Source organism: Xenopus laevis, chromosome 2L, assembly GCF_017654675.1.
Source record: "Xenopus laevis strain J_2021 chromosome 2L, Xenopus_laevis_v10.1, whole genome shotgun sequence".
NCBI classification, from domain to species: Eukaryota; Metazoa; Chordata; class Amphibia; order Anura; family Pipidae; genus Xenopus; species Xenopus laevis.
Window position 1 is genome coordinate 108,543,549 of NC_054373.1, and position 21,977 is coordinate 108,565,525.

The following is a 21,977-nucleotide window of genomic DNA, read 5'->3' on the forward strand; positions in this document are numbered from 1 at the left end:
TTGTATAAGTGGTTCAGTGGTGTGCTTCTTTAAAGGGGTGGTTCACCTTTAAGTTAACTTTTAGTTTGTTACAAACTGCCCAATTCTAAGCAACTTTTCAATTGCTCTTTGTTGTTTATTTTTTATAGTTTTATAGTAATTATTTGCCATCTTCTTCTAACTCTTTCCAGTTTTCAAATGGGGGTCACTGACCAATGCTAAAAAAACAATGCACTGTAAGGCTACAAATGTTTTGTAATCGTTAAGTTTTATTACTCATCTTTCTATCCAGGCCCTCTCCTATTCATATTCCACTCTTTTATTCAAATCAATGCATGGTTGCTAGTGTAATTTGGACCCTAGCAACCAGACTGGTGATTGGATTGGTGGAAGAGTTTATATGCCGAGAACATCCCACACCAGTCAGTTGAACTGAAGAAGCTGCTCGGATGAGCAGTGAAATGTCTTCAATAATTACTCAGCAAGTCCAGTTGTTTATTTTTGAATTACTTGTATTAGATATACCATGACCTGGATGAATGAAAATCTTCATAGTCATATAAGCATTCAAAAAGTTCCTGGGGCTTCCAAATAAGCCTTTGCTTTAGTATTTGTAGCTCCTATGTGGACTTAAAGCCAACAGGAGGGGCTGTTTGGCAATACAGTGGTTTTTATCCAACCAAAACTTGCTTTTAAGTCAGGAATTCAAGAATATGCACCTGCTTGGAGGCCACTGGGGGCATCACTGTTCTACATCATTATTGAAAGGTGAACAACACCTTTAAGAAAATAATTATGTTTGAGGATATACTCTCTGGGAAGCAGGCCCCAAGATTTATCCTAAATTTCTCCTGGACCTTCTTTAAACTTTTTTTCTTTCTAATGCAGATAAATCCACTATGCTGTGTCAGTATTATATTGCTAATTGCTGACTTATGCTGGAATCACCAAGTCTGACCATGACTAGGTTGTGGTGTAAGTGAGATGAGCTGCAGATCCTACTTTCTTTCGGTCAGATCTGATCATTCATATTGTTAAAAAAGAACATCATGATATTATGTGATCATCCCATATGACCAATATAGTATCTGTCCCCCTCGCAAGACATGGAAAGTACCTGGACACCTTTATTGTGGGTATGTTGTTACGTAGATGAGCTGAAACATTTCAGCCATATTGTTTGTCTGTTGAAAATCTTCCAATGTTTAGACCTGGCGGCCGGTATTATTTTAATCTTCTGCTCCCGGTGTGGCCTGCAATGCATTACAGAATACAGTGTTAGAAGCATCTTTAGCAGCCAAGGGGCTAATTGAAGGTCCCTCTATCTCTTTTCTAAACACACATCTGTCAAGATAACAGGGAAAGCAAAATACTTTTTTGTTCTGTGTAAAGTGCCACCTATTGTGTCCTTGAGATCCTGCTTGTTTTGCTTGTGCTGTGATAGATTCAAACAAAAGAGATGACTTTTAGATAATTGTTCTTTTTGGTTTAAATAGCATAGATTTTTGCAGGGCCTTTTTCATGTTTCCCCCTAGAAATTTTTTTTTTTATCGTAAATACAGTAATTTTATTATCTCTAACATTTAGCAACAAGCAATATTCTGACGGTGATGCGGTAAACAAATAGTGGTATAGACAGACATTCCTAAAGTGACATGTTTGACAGGTGATAGCTGAAACTCAGATTATGAAGCCATAAGACAACCAATAGGCTGAGTATAAACACTACAGACATTGAAAAACAAAAAAAGCATTTTGATCTCTTCATTTTTATGGTATGTATGGTCTTTAGACCAATAATAAGGCAGCAACTGCTCAAGTATAGAATTGTGGGAAACCATCTGGCATCTTTTTGGAATAAAGACTTTGTCATTATCATAGCACCATACACTGGTAAAATATTACCTAGAGCAATAGTTTAGGGTGTTTGGCCTTGTGCTTAAGGTCCCTGCATTGCTATATGAGTTTTTAAGGGATTGTTTACCTTAGAGTTGACTTTTAGTATGATGTAGAGAGTGATATTCTCTGACAATTTGCAACTGGTTTTTATTTTTTATTATTTAAGGTTTTTGAGTTATCCAGCAACTCTTCAATTTCAGCAATCTGGTTGCTAGGGTCCAAATTACTCTAACAACCATGCATTGATTTGAATAAGAGACTGAAGTATGAATTGGAGAGGGCCTGAATAGAAAGATGCGCAATAAAAAGTAGCAATAACCATAAATGTTTGGCCTCAGAATATTTTTTGTCAGATGTCGCCAATGACCCCCATTTGAAAGCTGGAAGGAGTCAGAAGGAGAGGGCACATACTAATAAATAAAAATAAATAATAAAAACTATAAAAAAAATAAATATTGAAGACCAATAGAAAAATTGCTTAGAATAGGCCATCCTATAACATACAATGTGAACCTTTCAGTCCTGCTTCCTTTAGTTACAAACGTCACCTTTAAATAGTATCTAGATGAGTCTAACCAGTCAAGTTCCTTCAACTGGCTCTGACACTTTTGAAAAAGTGCCAGAATCTGTATGTCTGTACCTTAATTCCTGTAGTTAAACAGTGCTGCCATTCAGTTAGACATGGAGTAGATTTAGCAAGTTAAAGCAACAGGTAAGTGTTTAAAGGGGTGTTTCTCCAGAAACGACTTTCTATTTTCGATGTGTTACCATATTAATATTGAAGTGTAAAGTGTCATTTTTCACCTTCTAAGGACCAGGGCACATGCTGCTATTTCAGGAGATTAGTCGCCCATCGACAAATCGCTTCTTCTTCAGGCGACTAATCTCCCCAGGCTGCCTTCCCGCTGGCTAGAATGTAAATCGCCAGCTGGAAGGCAGTCGAATTGATTCAGCTTTCCAAAGTCACCCGAAGTTTCCTCGGAAAACGAAGCTCTCCAAGTGCCATCCTGCCGGCGATTTACATTCTAGCTGGTGGGAAGGCAGTTCTGGGAGATTAGTCGCCTGAAGAAAAAACGATTTGTCGCTGGGCAACTAATCTCCCGAAATAGCAGTGTTTGTTTGCCCTGGCCCTATAGCAGCTCTGAGAGGGGGGGTCGCCAACCATGTAAACTGTTCTAAATTGATACATTTAGTTGATACATTTCTTATCTTTGTCCCTGCTGAGCAGAATCTCTAGGTTTCATTTCAGACAGCTGCTGAGAAATGTATCAACTGAGAAATGTATCAGCTAAATGTTGCAAGATTGTAACAGTTTAGAATCTGAACCTGAATTACTGAGCTGCCAGACTGAAACACCAGAGACAGGGACATTCAACTTTAAACTTTATTTTGGAAAAACTGTAAAAAAAGAAATAATGGAAGGTAATTGAAAAAAGTCTGGGGAACAATCTGAAAACAACTGAACTGAAAAAAGTGTTTGAAAGGTGGACAACCCCTTTAAAGTACAAATGGAGCACTAGCTACTGTATACAAAATGATTTCTCAGACTATCCCAAATATTGATATGTATAAAAAAAACGTATTCCTAGGGGTTAATCTAGTTAACATGAATGTATTTGTTAGCCCTTTGGGTATAAGAATACCAGAATACATATTTGGCAATATTCATGCACATGCACTTTATGATACACCCACCTCTTTAAGACACAAACCCAGTACAAATTGCAAAGTCGTGTACCCGACCTGTTATGGTTGCATTATCCTCTTTATTGCAAGGCATCTTTGATCTGCTGGTGTGGCCATGTTTTTTATGTCGGTGCTATAAAAATATGTCAACCAACAAGCAGCACATTATAGAGAAATCCATTGCAGGATGCCTTTTAGTTACCTTCTAGCTTGCATTATATAAACATCTTTTTATAAGGTCTCAAACACCCAGGCACCAGTGTATTGTATTTAATAGACATTTTTAATGCCGCTTGAACTTTGTAAATGCATAAAAAAAATAATGCAGTGCTAAGTAAATTGAGCAATGCTCACCAGCTTTTATTCATGTGTTCGGTTAACATGCTCACAATAAGCTTGTCAGTTAAATGATGTGTTTTACGCATTTCACAATATTTTCAGAAGCCCAATATTAATCTGAACATTTGTCAAACATTGGAAAATTTCCCATGTCGTGTAAAGAAAAATGCTTGAAGACACCTCTGATTGAAAATGCTTGGGTGAACAACTGTAACTCTTGCTCAGTGTACTTGGTATTTTACCTTTTTTTAACATTTACAGTGTATTCAAGAAGCAATGCATTTCATACACATGAAAAGTGCACCTAAATGTAAGATGCCTTAGTGAAAAACAATGGGTCAATTTATTGTTAGGTTAGCAACATGCAGTTCAAGTTGCAAGATGACTGGTCAGATGCCAGTTGTTCGGATCAGATGTATAGGTTCAGAACTGAAGCCCCAAAACCTCCAGGGAATCACTAGCAAATGAGCTTGAAGAAACTGATCTTTTATGTACCCAAATGTTAAAGATCCTGTCCTTTTAGGTATATTCATGTTCTCCCACTTAACTAGACTGAATAACTTTGCTTGATTTCTCTGAATTTTGTCATTTTTCACCCTTCTTAAACTTGATGTTCAGTATCAGTAGGCTATAAAAATCGTTCCTCTTGTAGAAGTGGTCTCTGGACTGCTTATAGTAAATGGTTCCAGTAGGCATAGCATGGCCTAAGGGCAGTTTTGAATACCCCTTGTGTTACAGTTTCATTTTTGCCAACTTTTTAAAAATCTAAATAAATGCAACATATTGCACACAGCAGTTTGCCATCACTGGGATCAAACCTAAGCTGCTCTTTGAATTTTCAATCACCACATATTGTGTTTTTCACAATACTTTGCTGAGCCCCAGGCAGGGACAGAAAACAATGATTGAAACATACTCTAAAAATTATACCGGGATCTTGTTTTTAGGACGTTACTTTTTGAAAGCCAGATACTCCAGTTCTCAGCAATCCATTCACTTTCAGCAATTGTTACTGCATATGGCTAATGACCATCTAATGGTTTAATGACCAATCTCTGAGCGTGCTTATCTATGTGTACAAATAGGGAAGACATTAGTGATAATTCTCATGCACACAGCATACTATTAAATTAGTCAGGGACATGGACGTTTCTCAAATGGGAATCTTTCCTTCTTTAGTGAATAGGGTTGCGTGTCTAGGAGATTCCTGTCCAGTTTCCAATATTTTAGCAGTTTTAACCCAGCAGCCCTTCAGAAAACCAAGCTGTCCGGATCAAAACCGGACAGGTGGCAACCCTAGTAGTGAAAACACTGCTTATAAAGTGCTTATAAAGTATATATATATATATATCTTCGTAGGCAGAGCCGGGCCAAGCCGGGCAGGCGCCCTAGGCAGCCTGCCGGCTGCTGCGCCGGCTGGTTGAGCGTTTCTGCGCATGCTCGAAAAGACACCTATGCGCAAAAAGGCGCCTCTGTGCATGCGCGAAAACTGCTTCTGCGCATGCGCGAATTGACGCATTCATACTCGCACAGATGGGAACAAGTGGGCGGTCAGCAGAGAAGGGACTGGACTTGGGGTAGGAGTAAGTACGTGCCTGGCGCCCCTCCGCCTTTGCGCCCTAGGCACGTGCCTACTCTGCCTACCCCTAGTTCCGGCCCTGTTTGTAGGGGCAACACTCCGCCTTTGGAACATGCCTCGGCTGCACGGTAATGAAGTATACAAGCAAAAATAAGACCAGCAACACCGAGATGGACTTGTGGAATGCTCAAAGTTATATTGTAAAATTGCATGCAAGTAAAAGCAGGATTAGTTACATAGTTAAATCTGGTTGAAAAAAGACAAACTCTCCAAATGAAAACCCAGTGTCTGATTTTATTTTTTAAAATTAACTTTTTGGGCAATTTTTATGTAAAATTCAAAGCCACGGAACAGGAGAGTCATGTGCATGCTGAAGAATACCTGTTCTCATCGATATCAAAAAACGTCCCTCTTTGAAGTCCGAATATATTCAATCACCCCGTCAAAATGTAAACGTTTTAATCCAAAGTAAAACTCAGCTCTCGCTTATTGGAGCCTTTGGACCTTGAAAGCTATGAATATGAAACGGCGTGTGCAGCAAGGGGAGCAAAGATTACTCATCAAGCAACAGGGTACTTCTTGGGCTCACTTACTCATTAAGCCCCTGGGGATATGGTTAGCAGATAAACCAAAGCAGTGTCATGCGTGGAAAATCGCATGGCATTGAAAAAGCGAGATGCTTTTAATTTAACAAACTGAACCTTAGCCAGTCTCTGCCCATATCATTATAGTTAAAATAAATATATAAAAACTGTCAACACAAATTCTTCTCAAAACATTACAGCATATGGTAGGTGATTACCCATATTGTCAAATACAATAAAGTGGAATTTGACATGATGGAATAATGTAATATTTTAGAAGTTTTAGTTACGGAGCTGCAAGAGACCTGACAACAGTAATTCTCCATGGCCTGCACGCAAATAAATATGCACAGCAAATCCTGACGCTGAACTAAAATGGCCATGGACTTAGCTGACATGCTGAGGATCCTTAGCTGTAAGGTTCTGCACAATGAAAGGCATTATTCAGGCGCCATTGTCATTTACAGAGAATGGTTCTATATAATACAGTATATTATGTACCTGTCTTGTCTTGCCTCTCAGTGTGTTCATCCACTAGCACCAAAACAAAAATGTGACATTTGTGAAGCAAATGTAACAGTAAAATTAAGCACTGGCTTTGTGGGTCAATTCATGTTAAGCATTTGTCCCCATTTAGTTCATTTTCACTATTTAGGTGTAGAAATGTCTGTGTTTAGTCTAATATTTCCATGAGGAATTGACTCTGATCATAAACATAAATACACTGGTGCCATATCTTTGCTAAGTAAAATTTTACACTGCAGTTGTATATTTTCATGGTGGTACATATCAGTATTGACTCACCAAACACTTGACAAAAATCAGTGAACTGATCATTGATCAGTTTGGCTGCATAGTCCTGTTCTCAAGATAAGCACAGGCCCTGTTTGCCAATCAGGCTGATATGTCCATTTAATCCATTTGCTTGATGATCCTAAATACAGTATGTCTTGATAGAATCATCATCCAAATATGTATATTTGCCTACATCTTTGATGGGTCATTGCAAGTATATATAGTTCAGAATTCTGGTAGTTTAGACCAGAACCCAAGAGCCCCTGCCTCTGTGTCCCTTGCTTTAAACTTCCAGGGAGGAACTTACTATGCCTAGCAAAAGATATATGAACCAATATTTATATAGTGCAAAACGAGTACTTGTGTAATGACATGCGTTGTGTTTCTGGATTCTTTTTGTTCTCAGTGATTCTATCTTGCAGCTAGTTCATCAGCCTCCCCTTTTCCAATTAAAGGATTCAGGTCTACGATGTTAAATTCCCATATCCTGCTGATCTGAGGCCTTGGTAATCAGTATAATTCAATCCAGTGCCTTGCTCATTTACAAATGAGAAACCACCACAGAGGTTTGGAATAAGGAATGTAAGCCATCCGCTTGCAACAGGAAAAATAAAGCACTGCTAATTAACTCCGGCTTTCCCAAAGTGGTTAATGTGATGTAGCCACTTCTGTCTGTATGGGTTCATTGGCTTCTCCTTCTTTTTCTAGTCCTAGCAACAGACTCATAAGAGCTGTTTTTATACCTTACTGAAATAGTTTGAAGACCACTTTAACACAGATTTAGACATCGGGGCCAGTTAGGATTTATGATCTAAGCTTTCTTTTAGTTTCTTAAAATGGGGCTATTTGAAATTTATTAGATAATCTGCTCCATGTCTTGTTCAACCTTCTCTAAGGCTGGTGTCATGTGTGCAGGGTAAGTCATCCACCAAGGAACAGCTCTACATAGCTGCTCTTGCACTAGACAGTAGGTGGACAGGGTGTTGACCCAGGAGCAGCTCAACAGCAACAGCTCCTCTGTGAGAGCTAACAAGCCATTGGGGAGCTGCGCTTAGCATTTGTACTCTCCCGTATGAGTATCCAACAGCTAGCTGTCAGTGGTTTACTTGCACAATAGCACAGGATTGTATGAGAGATTTATAGAAATAGACATGGGTGCACGTCTTCCATATCAAACTTCACAGGGACCTTAGATTGTAAGCCTCACAGGGACTGATGTGAATGATTTATAATCTCAATAGCAATAATAAATAATAGTAACAGCTGTTAGGACTTGATTGAACCCTCTAAACTAATGCACACCAGCCCCCAGACAGCTGCAATATTTTCGTCTTCTTTCTTCTCCTAAAGAGCAAATCATGGAGTGATGCATTATGACACCACAATATAAGTCATTTTAACAGGAGAGTGCAGAGAACCACATTTGTTGAAATGTTCCATGTGGGAGTTCCTAGGGCACAGATTATAGGTGAGCCCAGATATAATATTGTCAACTGTACCTTTCAGCCAATAAAGGAGCCTACCCTTGACTGCTGAAGTGAGACTCAATAAATGTAGCTCTTATCAACCATGTGCTAAGTAAAAAGAGGTTGGGCGGGATATCACCAATATTAAAGCAACAAGTTCAATATAGGGATTTGGACAACCCATGAGCAAAGTAAAACTATATATATATATATATATATATATATATATATATATATATATATATATACACACACACACACACACACACACACACACACATTACTATATGAGAGTGAACCAAGTCATGCACATTCACTGTTTTAATGGGAAGTTTCAGTCATGGCTTCGCTCTATCAGTCCTAATAAGTCCCTTTTTCCATTGGAAAGTGTTGGATATAAGATATGGACGAGAGCCTTCGGCATTTATTAGAGACGAGAACCTTCGGCATTTATTACAGGCGTGTCCGTGGGAGCAATGTGCTGCTCATCTCTTTTTATTCTTTAAGCTCAGGTGCTAGATCCTGCTTAGCAATTTTCCAGCATTAGAAGGTTCTCTTCCTGTTGCCAGTGAAATGAAAGCATTAGAATGCAGGAGGCATGTGATTTGCTGTGAGATGGAACGGCGTGGTTACACGATTTGGTCATTCATACACTGATGAGTGAACAGTCGCTTTCGCCTCACTGTGCTTTATTGGCTTGAACAGTATTTAAAGGACGTAAAGTTTCCCTTATCAAATTATCAACAGAGAGAGAACTTTCAAAACAGTCTGCTCCTTTTTTTTCTCACTAGACTTGTTTACCTTTCTACCTGGAATTATTTCAACTGATAATTTCTTCCTCGCATGCATTGCCATTATTGATCTGCAATAATTTAACCTTTTGACAGTATGTCAGTTGTGTGTTTGCAGCCTTGTGTGTGTATCCACAAAACATTTGCAATCACTCTTTCCAAGGACAATTTTTTTATTGAAGCCTGAGCAATGCTTTAGTCGGCCACTGCAAAATATGCAAATGCAAAAGGGTGCACTTGTCAAAAGTACAAAAAAAATTATCCAGAATCTTCAGGCTCCTTTTTTGTGGAAGCTAGGGGGAGACCCTTTGAGCCTGAGCTCCGCAGCCAAAAGGCCTGCAGGAGGCAAGAGTCTTCAGCACCCCTTTGTCCTTTTCCTTCCAGCCCGATGGTTAGCAAGGGGTTAGGATAAAGAAGTAGACCCCGAAAGAGGCCCCAGCACCATAATTAGTGCCCTCAGTGGGTCCAGGTTTTAGGGGAGGAGGGGCCTAATGACCAGGTCCGGACTGAGAATTAAAATAGGCCCTGGCATTTCAGGCACACAGAGGCCCAAACAGCCCCCACCAGCCCACTAAATACTGACTTTCTATGGCACCTTACAGCAGCCCCTCTGGCATTTGCCAGAACCCACAGATTGCCAGGCTGGGCCTGCTAATAACCATACACCCCAGGAGTAATTTAACCCAGAGGCTATAGCACCTGATCCAAAACAGCAAAAAGTGCCTTGGTGACTCCATAGGGCATAAAGCATAACATTTAAAATGTGCAGCCCCAGTCTATTGGCCGGATTTTATAAATTTCTATACGGCCAGTGCCAAAAGGCTGGGGGTAAAGAGCAAGGTGCAGTATAAGTGCTGTCATAAAGTGTTGTAGTGCCATTAAAATCACAGTGCTCTGTGAAACCATGTTTCTCAGGCAGGGGTTTACAAGGCCTGGGGCGTAAATTACTCTTGCTCCAAGCTGCAAGCCGTTTGGCCAGAGGATCAACTGCTTCAAGTCCTTGGGATGCTATGGGTTACATGGGACTGCAGTTGCAGATGAATGGCACTACACACTCTTAAGTTTGCAGTTGCTGTAGAACTCCACTGTTAGAGTATAATAACTAGCTAGTTAATGAAATATACTCATACTAGAAAAGGAGGGGGTAGATAAGCTAAGGTCTTGATAAGGGGTGTAAAAGAAGACTTTTGCAGGTGCTGCTAGTGGCCATATGCAAGTGACTGCACGTGAAGATTTTAGTTTCTGCAAGCAAAACCAATAGGGAATTGGCCAAATACTTTAATTCACTGATCTTAGTCTCACTCCGCCAACCAACAAAATCAGACCAACTTAACTAAATCAGATCACATTTGTAATAGTCTACTTGATGCAGGAGCCCTGACTAGGGGGGAGAATATTTTTGAAAAATCACCACTGTGCAGTTTTTTATAGACTGAATGGTTAGAATGACACTAGTTAAATACAGTATGTTTCTTCAAACTGAAGGGTCCCCCCCCCCGCTAACTCTGACCCTGGAAATATGTAAATAATAATTTGAATTTGAGATCTCAGAAGCCTAGTCTCAGGTGCAACATGGCTTATTAGTAACTGTTCCTGTGGTTATAGGGGAACAAAGGAGGGCCACATTGATTCACACCAATCTATTCTTCCTCTGTGCAAGAGCCAGTCCCAATTCCCAGAGCTAGAGAAGCTGTGTAACAGCAGAAGAGATAGGACCAGGCAAGTTGAGAAAATAAATTAAGCCTGTGTCAACTTTCCTTGTTTTTTTCCCTTCATTATTAATGGACAGAATGGGGCTCATTCATCAAGAGGAAGAAAAATTAATTGACACAGGCTTTAATATTATTATGCTTGGCTTGTCTGGTCACATTTCTTCATCTCGGGAAAGGCATTTTATTACAGTTTACGGGAGCCAGCTGCTGATGACTCGGTGTAAACAGGAAAGCAGGTGCATAGATATCACACCTGGAGATGGGAGGCGAGTTGGTGCCACTGCAGGCAAGGAAATCCTTCTTCTTCACACTCGAACGGACATATTTGTTAAATCCCTTATTATTAAGAGACTTATTTTTTTAATGGGATGTATCTATATTAAGAAGTGGAATTGAGGGGCAGATTACATTATGTGTATCCTCTTTGTTTCAGTTTTCCTGCAGATCTCTTTCTTCCTTGTTAGCCTTTCAGTCTGTACGGACATTTTGCTTCTTACGTCTCTTGAGTAAAGGCTAATTTCATTTAGTCATGTGGATGCACTAAACTTCTGCATAGATGTGAAAGCTCAATCTGTAAATCCTTTTGGCCATTGCCAGCACTACCACTTATATGGAATCAAATTGAACCATGTGTGTGTCATATTGCTTGGCCTTCATGGCTGTCTTGATTAGGAATCTTTATTCAGTATATATCTATGGATATGCAGTGCTGCAGTTGGCATGTTGTGCAGTGTTGTGCATTATTTGGGCCTCAGCTAAATGGTGACACATGTGGAAATTTGTCTCATTGTGCCATATAGCTGTGTTCACAGAAAAGAAGAAAAAATATGCGTCATCACTCTCCTCTACTAGTGGATCCATATGTGTGAATGCCCTGAATGCACAGCAATCACTGCACTCCAATGAGTGTCCCGCTGCACTTTTTTTTACAACTTCAGTAGTCTTACAGTACTTCTAATATCATTCAGACTCTTATAACTGCATTTTCTAGCCTTAGGGAATGACTTCCTGTTCTTGCACTTCATTACATTTTTATTTACTTAATGCATTTACATATTTTGATTATATATATATATATATATATATATATATATATATATAGTTATATATCTTCAGTATCCGCACTCCAATCAAGCAATCTCAGGGGTGCACGGCCAATTCTCAATCATATAATCAAAATCTGGAATAAAGCATTCCTGGGCCAGCACTTCCCTTTGTAAAACAAGTGTCTTTTTATTACATTAAGGTCCCAAGAGGGACCGAAACGTTGGAGCACTGTGATGTGTGAAATGAAATAATAAAAAGACACTTGTTTTACAAAGGGAAGTGCTGGCCCAGGAATGCTTTATTCCAGATTTTGATTATATATAATATATATATATATATATATATATATATATATATATATATATATATATATATATATATATATATATATATATATATATATATATATATATATATATATTGCCTTTCTCTTTTGTCTTAAAAGCAAGATTATAAATAATTATCGCCTAACACAGAGAGCAACATACAAAAGTTAGATCTTGCACATAGTAGGCAGAACATTCCTCAGTGATAATATTCTTATTCTCAATTTTAGAAAGAAATGCATTACATATACAGGTATGGGACCTGTTATCCAGAATGCTCAGGACCTGGGGCTTTCCGGATAATAGATCTTTCTGTAATTTGGATCTCTATACCTTGTCTACTAGAAAATCATTTAAACATTAAATAAACACAATAGGCTTGTTTTGCTTCCAATAAGGATGAATTATATCGTAGTTGGGATCAAGTACGAGGTACTGTTTTCATATTGCAGAGAAAAAGGAAATCTTTTTTAAAAAAAAAACAGTTATTTGGAGCTTTCTGTATAACGGGTTTCCGGATAACGGATCCCATACCTTTAGTAGCACATTGATGGGCAGTTACAGATGCCATGGAGAACTGATAAATGTGCCCTGCAGTGCCATCTCCTCATTTCTGACTTGCTCTATATTTTATATATATTCATTTCTTAATATACATACAACCTAATTAGGTATAAAGTAGTTTCAGTTTAGTACCCTGGATAGCACCTTTCACCCACCATCAACACTACCACCACCACCACCACATAATGTGCCAGATTCAATTGGGTGAGAAAAAATTACCTTACTCACGGACGAGATTCAATTCGAGGAGAAAAAACTTTTCTCCTAATTCAGTTCGTTTTTTCCCATAGACTTCAACAGAGTTATTCACTTGATAAACCATGAGATTATTTTTATGAATTGAATTGCATCTCAAATTGAATCTCATCCTTGACTTTTCACATGCGAAACCTTTTTCTTACTGAATTGACTCTGGCCCAATTTTGTAGATTCACTGTGAATCAATCAATCAATCCAGTAAATCAATGATTGATCAATCAATCATCCAGTAAATTAATACGTGAATGCAAATGGGTGTGCTGTGTATATATATATATATATATAATATATATATATATATAAAGTTTGTACAAAGTGGAGGCACTCAAGGGTCTTAAATATTGAAGAATGTATTAGATCTTTTCACTTGGGGGATGATGTGAAAGATCCAATAAATTCTTCAATATTAAAAACCCGTGAGTGCCTCCATTTTCTACAAACTTTGCATATATTGGGAGCCGCACCTGGGACTTGATAGAAAATTGGGTGAGTGCCGATACCTGATGTGTGTGTCTGTTCTGTATCTTGTATGCATCAGTAAAAACTGTATGCGTATTTCTGGAAAGCAGTTGTACTGACTGCAAATTCGAGTTTCCCTCTTGGGACATTTCTAATATTTATAATGAATTTGCTGCTTTTTGTACTTCCTGAATACTCCATCCTAGAACCCATAACCATTTGCACATTGCCATTGCCATATAATAATAATCACAACATAAGAACAGAAGTCTGTTTTTCACAAAAAGCAATTTGCTATAGTACTAAAAAAAAAATTTGGAATAAAATTGGGGTGGATGATTTCATTGCAGCGTTTCCCTGCACTCTAGGCTGCCTTTAGAGAGCTATATATTTTTTTCCCCTCATGTTTTATTTGTTTAAGTATTGAGCAGTTGTTAGGAAAATGACAGCATGTTGATTTTTAAGAGGGAATCGATATACAGAGCTTAAATTGCATGCCAAAAGCTTTCCATGTGGCTTTGTCTTGCAGATCCAGGGCCTGGCTGAGTATATAGGCTGCATAGCTGGTGGGCAGGCAGTAGGCATCAAACAGCCTTTAACTGGCCAAATCCATCTTCTGTTTGATGCGGCAGTGCAGAGGGAGATCTGATGTTCAGATCAGAAGCCTCAAACTTTAATAGGTTCTTACAGGCCTCAGGATGTCCTGATGAGGTATTAGAGGAAGTAATTCAGGAAGAAAGGGACAAATAACCAGCTCCGGATGCTGCATGACCCTTGGGGTTGACCGCATCAGGGTGTTCAAAGACAAGTGTGGACCTGCACTGATCCATGGAGCGTTCATTATTACACTGACTGTTTTCCTGTGAGAGGCAAGCCTTAAGCCCCTGTGTCTCTTGACCCTTGTAAATAACAGACAAGTAAACTCGTTGTTTGCTCTGAGGCACTGGCACATTGCTAAATGATGGTGTGTGTGCATTTAGTGAAACCATTAACTTTTCCTCGTTAGTCCAGGCAGGAAGAAGCCATTTCTGTTCTTTGCACCTAATGCTTATTTATTTTGTGTTGGTGTCTGGGTGTGTATATATATATATATATATATATATATATATATATATATATATATATATATATATATATATATATATATATATATATATATATATATATATATATGCTCTTTACATACAGTACAATCCACTGTCAGATAAAAGGTGCACAACTCAATTAAAGTATCTGACAATGTTACTGTTTCTTTACTAAATGACCCCACGGCAGGGTAATTCAGTTTTCTCTGAAACAATTTTGAAATCCTCAGCAAAATGTCATCAAAACTATTTATTCCAGTTAATTCCTTAATTTCTATTAGTTAGCGGTAATCACTGAATTTTCCAATTTTTTTTTTATTTTTACAGGTTTTGGCTTTGTAACTTTTGAAGATGAAGATGTTGTGGAGAAAGTATGTGAAATTCATTTCCATGAAATAAACAACAAAATGGTATGTGATTAAACTTTTTTTCCATTTTTTTGTCTTAAATGTTAAACTAGATATGCATATTGCATTCCAAAATGTAATAATATACTCTTGCAACAGATATGAGAAGCTTCTATTTTGTGCCTATTCTTTTATTCAGGCAAAATCTTTTCTATTTTTAAATATAGGGGACTCCGGCCAAACACCCAACATTTTGCATTATGAAAGAAAATGCAATAGCAGGCGTCTAATATACGTGAATTAAAAATGATTAGAGATTTATTTGTAAATATACTTGCTTATGAAAGCAACATTTGTATTTCTTTCACTGCTGCTCCTGACTATATGTATCACATGATAACAATGTAGCCCCCCTCCAGCCAGGACTCATTTCCCACAATATCTTTCATGCACTGTGATTCTCCTGTTTCCCATTTTGGGCTAGATTCAATTCAATGAGAAAAAGGCTTATCATGTGAAAACTCATGGACGAGATTCAATTTAATTCAGAAAAACTTATCTCGCTGTTTATCAAAAGAAAACTCTTTTGAAGTCTATGGGAAAAAACTGGAGCAGAGTTTGCAGAAAAGGTTTCTCTTCTCGAATTAAATCTCGTCTGTGAGTTTTTATGTGATAAACCATGAGATACCTTTTTCTCACTGAATTGAATCTGGCCCATTGTAGTCTTGTCTGGAGTAGAGATTTCTTTTGTTACTTTGTTTCGATTGTACGTGAAGTCAGGACCAGCAGTACAGAGCACTTCCTAACATTTAAAGACTATCACATTTCGAGAGGTGGTATTCAGTCAATGGTCTGGTTGGTTTTGCCAGATACTCAATGCCAGGCAATGTAAAACTCAGTGGCATTTACTATGTATAGAAAAGGAGCACACGGTAGTATGAAATTCAATAGATAAAGACCTGTGTCCTCTATGTTAGGGCAGCCCAAAAACGAATTTTTGATCTACCAGCAGCATTGTCTTCAAACAACCTCATTAGATCACCTTTCCAGATGCCGCCCTTGTTCGGTGATTGCAAAGGGGAAGGGGGTAGAGGCGTGTGACCTGAAACGTGGGCTGTGGGGTTACCATGGGGGACTCGCAAGTATGGGTGGCAAGGATCCCATCTTACACACGTGTTGGACTGGGGGGTCTGGGCCGACCTGTGCTGCAGCATCAGGGCCCTGTCGCGAGCAGTACCTGTGCTCGACATTTCTTCGATCAGTCGGGGGGGTTGGAGGTCAGGAGCACAGATAGTCTGTGTGGAGTGGGTTTCGGCCAGTGGGGCTGGCGGATCAAGGCCCTGGCCCCCCTCCCCAGCCGTAAATTTTAAGGGCTAGGGCCCACCTGGGTTTTTCCCGTCGTCCCGCCAGCCCAGTCCGACCCACCCAGCATCTCCAGGCCTGGACATTTGTTACATCAAAGCAAACGTCACTTTTACATTGACATACTTCAAGTTGCGCTCAACCTCAAACATGCCTGCCATCCAGCTACCCGGATAAAGAAAAGGGTTTTTTATTTGCCTATTTGTTAAAAAGGAGATCCTGCTTTACAAATCCCCACATGATATCAGAATATTCCTGTTCATGGTGAAGGCTCCATCAGCTGCAAAAGACGGAGGACAAAAGTACATCAACAAAATATTTTTAGCTGATTTTCCTCTTTTTAATCCATTTCTTTTTAAATAACTGAGCAGCATTTCTTGCTTCTTCAAAGAGTGTAGTTATGTATGCATTGTATATTGGCCTTGTATGTGTTCACACAGTATAAATTCAATAATGGAGCTTTTAGAGCGGATAAGATCAAAGCAATCTTCTTAGCATATGCTGGAGGCCTGACTCAATATTTGACTTGCTAATTCTTTCCTAGGGCGCGGAAATAATATTGTTCATTTTGTTCTTACCATTACGTACAACAGGAATTAAAAAAAGGAAAAGTTTCCTGCATAAGCAGCAATCGTTTGCTTAAGTGCCCATTGTGTCAGCTTAGGAGTTTGAAAAGTCCTGTTTAAACATGTGCTTTTAATAATAGGAATTATTTGCGCTCACTTTTACATATGTTGACTTCTATGGTAAAATTAAAAGCAAGCCTAAAAGGCTAGAACAGAATTATTTTGTTAAACCATATATCTGATTAGTCTAGACCCTCCAGGCCAACAAAAATATTGCAAACAGTTGAGTATACTTAATAAACAGCCTTAAAAGTAGGTCTCTCTATAAATATATTTTGAGAGACCCTGTGTATTATTAACACATATTTATAAAGCAGTAACATGTTCTGCACTTCAGTAAAAGCTACAGGATGGCCGTATCCCATGGACTCCATTTTATCCAAATAATCCAAACTTTTTTAAATGATTTCCTTATTCTCTCTAATAATAAAACAGTACCTTGTACTTAATCTAAACTAAGATATAATTAATCATTATTTGAAGCAAAACCAGACTATTGGGTTTATTTAATGTTTACATGATTTTCTAGTAGATTTAAGGCACGAAGATCCAAATTACGGAAAGATCTGTTATCCGGAAAACCCCAGGTCCAGAGCATGTTGGATAACAGATCCCATACCTGTATACATCATACAGTACATACATATAACATGCCTAACAGAGAGACCCCTTATTCGGAAAACCCCAGGTCCTAAGCATTCTGGTAACAGGTCATATTCCTGTATAATAATAATTATTATTATTAATAATACTAATAATAATAATAATAATAAAGATGCTGTTCACATTTAAATTAAGACTGGAATATGAATAGGAGAGGGCCTGAACAGAAATGTGAGTCATAAAAAGTAGCAATAACAATAAATTCTTATCCTTACAGTTTTGGCTTTTAGAAGGGGTCAGTGACCCCCATTTGAAAGCTGAAAATAGTTGGAAAAAGATAGCAAATAATTAAAAAATGTAAAGGCCAATTTAAAAGTTGCTTAGAATCATTATATTATAATTTATAGGTGAACCACCCCTTTAAAAACACGAGCACACGTTTTTATAAAGCACCTACATAGTCTACAGCAGTGCTGTCCAACTTCTGTGGTACCAAGGGCCAAAATTTTACTGGCCTATGTGGCTGATAATTGCAGTCAGTGTTGACCACTCCCCCTTTTAAACCACACCCACTGTGAACCACACCCATGCTGCCACAAGAACTTTCAAGATCATATCCACATTAACGGTGGTAGCACACCAAAAAACCAAATGGTTGGTGCTCACTGCAGGGAAATCCCTCATCACTCATATGTGAAAAATTTAAGTCATGTTAAAAACATAACCTTAAATCCATATGCCTCATCCTCCCCTGTGGATAATACAGCAACCCCCCCAACACATGATTAAACACCTTAGGGGCCTGTAACAACGATCTCCAAATGCTAACAAACCCCAAGAACAAACCACTAACAGGCTTACATCCCACAGGTGGCGTAGGGCAAGCAGAGAATGGCACACCCAGGCAGCACTGTGCAAGCAGAGAATGGCACACCCAAGCAGCACTAGGCAAGCAAAGAATGGCACACACAAGCAGCACTGGGCAAGCAGAGAATGGCACAAACATGCAGCACTGGGCAAGTAGAGCATGGCACACACAAGCAGCACTGAGTAAGCAGAGAATGGCACACACAAGCAGCACTGAGTAAGCAGAGAATGGCACACACAAGCAGCACTGGGCAAGCAGAGAATGGCACAAACAAGCAGCACTGGGCAAGTAGAGCATGGCACACACAAGCAGCACTGAGTAAGCAGAGAATGGCACACACAAGCAGCACTGAGTAAGCAGAGAATGGCACACACAAGCAGCACTGAGTAAGCAGAGAATGGCACACACAAGCAGCACTGAGTAAGCAGAATATGGCACACACAAGCAGCACTGGGCAAGTCTTGGATCATTGCTTTCAAGAAGCAGAAACTTTAGGTCATTATATAAGATACAGGATTTTTAGCCATATTCATTTTTAGGGTTTAGTTCTCCTTTAATGAGATGCAGGATATGACCTGGAGTAGGTGCCACTGGGCTTTTAGGTGTCACAACTACCTAGGTTGCAGGGGCCCTGTCTCTGGTGAGTCATGCCCATAAGCACATTGTAACACTGGTGCACATGTAAGTGTAGCATTGGTCATGTGTTGGAATTGGGCTGGTGTTGTAAGGGGGCACACATGGAGGTTAGCCAGGGCCCTTCCTGCCATGAGGCACGGTGAGAACCTTGCCTCAGGCGTCAGCCAGCGGCTAGTCACAAGGGGCTGCAAAAAGCCTCCTCTTGTAACTTTAAGAGACGGAAATTCGGCTCTGAGTGCAGGAAGTGTTATTGCACGCAATGCAATTAGCGATGCTGCCCCCCTTTGACCTGCTCCAACGCTGCTTTTTAAGTGCGGAGAGGGGGGAATCTGGGCTCCCTCCCCTGAGGTTAGCACGTGGAAGTGACTGTGGCTGTTTTATATGATAAATCCTGCAGTAGCCCTGTCTGATATAAGCAGAGATGAGTGGTCCTGATATGCAAGAGGCAGATTGTTACATTCTGCATAAGCTCTTCTTTGTGCAACTGGGTTGGTTTTAATGAGCACAACACAAAGTGCAGTATTTTCCTAATGTACAGGTGTCTTTTTCCCTTTGATATCCCAGAGGCCGATTTATTTGTGTGCATCTGAATAAAAGAAGCGGCCCGGCCTTTTCAGATATAACACATGCCACTTCATCCCTGATATTGTTTTAATGTTAATGTCACAGAGTGGTGTTTGCTGGACATTTTGTCCGCCTTCATCTTTTATGTTTTGCTTCCTTTTGTTTTTTTAATTGTTTTCCACCACCTTTGGAAGATTGACATTTTCAGGATTTTATCTTTCGGCTGGTTACAATTCAAAGTGCGGCTTCGCAGACACCTGTGGAATATAATAACTTGTTCTCCTGGTGGAGTTAGCGATGTCTTTGTGTTACTGGCGACTGACCAAGCGAGAGATTGAAGTGGCAAGAAGAGATAAAAGCTTTTGAAACTGATGAATGTGTCGGCACATTAAATGGGGTGGGGAGGGGCTAAGTCTCAGCCAAAATACACAAATGTATTAAAGTGCTGAAAGTTTGTAGGAAATCGAGTTACGGGCTGGGGTGATGCGTGTCACAGAGAAGGACACACAATTAAAGGGACTTTTGTGAGCATACATATATTTCGGTAGCAAGATTTTTGCTTTCGCTTATGAATGCGCTGTGCAACGAAAACATACATATACTCTTGTCTTATTACACGAAGGAATGCTGGGAAATTTAAATCTGTTACAGATACCTAATGTGATTGTTAATAAATAAATGAACATGCGCTGCAGTCTGCACTGATTTCTGTGTAGTCTGTGCTATGGCCTTGCAGCATGAACACATACCTCCCAACTGTCCCGTTTTTGACAGCTCAACCACAGTCCCGGATGGTTGCTGAAAGTCCCGATTTTCTCGTTGAACTCCTTCACTGAACAGCCAGAAAATGATACAAAGTTTCTAAAACTTAATTGTATTTTGGCAGAGAGCCCAGAATACATGGCAGGTGCACTTGGATACTTTTGTACCAATTTCAAATAAGGAAAGAAGCAATTGGAACAATTTGAGATAAGCAGGTTTCTTGGGGAAACTGTAGCTTAAAGGGTAATTCACCTTCATTAGCAAAACTGTAATAACATACAACCACAGAAATGTTCAAACTTTTATAACCTGCCAAATGAATATAGTAATTAGCGGGTGTGACCACTAACCAGGTGTGGTCAAAAGACTTGCTGCGCGCAGCAAATCTTTTTGTCCCTCTTTCTCTTTTGTTGGGAGATATGTGAACACATTTAAAGGAGAGCTAAAGTATTGGGCTAGATATGCTGTTCCTAATGTTTTGGGATTGTCAGTGAAGATCCCCCCCCTTAATTCCTCATCTTTTTTCTGCGGATTCACTGCACATTCTCTGGGCTACTGTGTGTTACATGAGCGAGCTTAGGGGCCGATTCACAATATACTGTATATACAGTATACTTGCACGTTCCGTATGCTTGACAAAGGGGTCTGCCCAGAAACATTGCACTGCACTCCGCAATAAACACTTAAAGTGGACCTGTCACCCAGAAACAAAAATCTGTATATTAAAAGTCCTTTTTAAATTAAACATGAAATCCAATTTCAATTTTTTATTAAAACATTCATAGCTATTGTAAACTCATTTAAAAATCTCAGCTGTCAATCAAATATTGTCTGCCCCTCCTCTATGCCATGGGCATAGAAGCTGGGCAGACAATTACTTTCACTTTCCATTCAGCACTTCCTAGATGTCACTGCTCTCCCCACATCCCCCCATTCTCGTTACCATTTAATTGTGTAGCCAGGGCATGGGGATGGACATCAGGTCCCCCATTCTGGTGCACAAACAAGATTCTGAGATGATACAAGGCTTGCCTTAATAACAGTGTCCACAAAATGGCTCCTGCCTGCTTGCTATCATTTTGAATTCCCAGATGGAAGGAAAAAAGATTCAGATAATTTATATAGTGTAATTAAAGTTCATTTTGCTTGACTAATGTGATAAAATGGGATTTTGAATAATTTTTTTGGGTGACGGGTCCCCTCTTAATGTGTTGCATCAGACCTGTGTGCCATTGGGATTTTTTTGTGTTTGTGTTACTATTGGGACTACATCTCCACCTGTGTGCACCAGGCATCTCTGCTCAGCCAAGTAGGTAGGGTGTGCGAGGGCCAAAACTCTTCATAGTTTATAGCCAGTGCAAGGACATGGACATCAGGTGCCCCATTGGGGTGCATAAACAAGATTTTGGCATGATGCAAAGCTTGCCTTAATAACAATGTTCACAAAATGGCACCTGTCTCTTTCATGTGTTTTTGAATTCCAAGACTAAAGAAACACGATTTAAATCATTTATAAAGTGTAAGTGAAGTTTATTTTGCTTGACTAACATCATAAAATAGGATTTGGAATTATGTCTTAGGGTGGCAGGTCCCTTTAAGCCCCACTCACTCCAGCCCCTCAGTGTACTGTTTTTAAAGAC

The 21,977-nt window shown here is 39.3% G+C and overlaps 1 protein-coding gene across 4 annotated transcripts in view; it reads left to right on the forward strand.

The window, feature by feature from the left end:
• LOC108708366 (RNA-binding protein Musashi homolog 2) overlaps positions 1-21,977 on the forward strand; it is a 448,133-nt gene that overhangs the window by 301,548 nt on the left and 124,608 nt on the right. For all 4 annotated transcript variants that reach the window (XM_018246988.2, XM_018246989.2, XM_041582303.1 and 1 more), the window contains exon 8: positions 14,897-14,979. In XM_018246988.2, the coding sequence (XP_018102477.1) occupies positions 14,897-14,979 (83 nt within the window). The remainder of the gene's footprint in view (positions 1-14,896; positions 14,980-21,977) is intronic.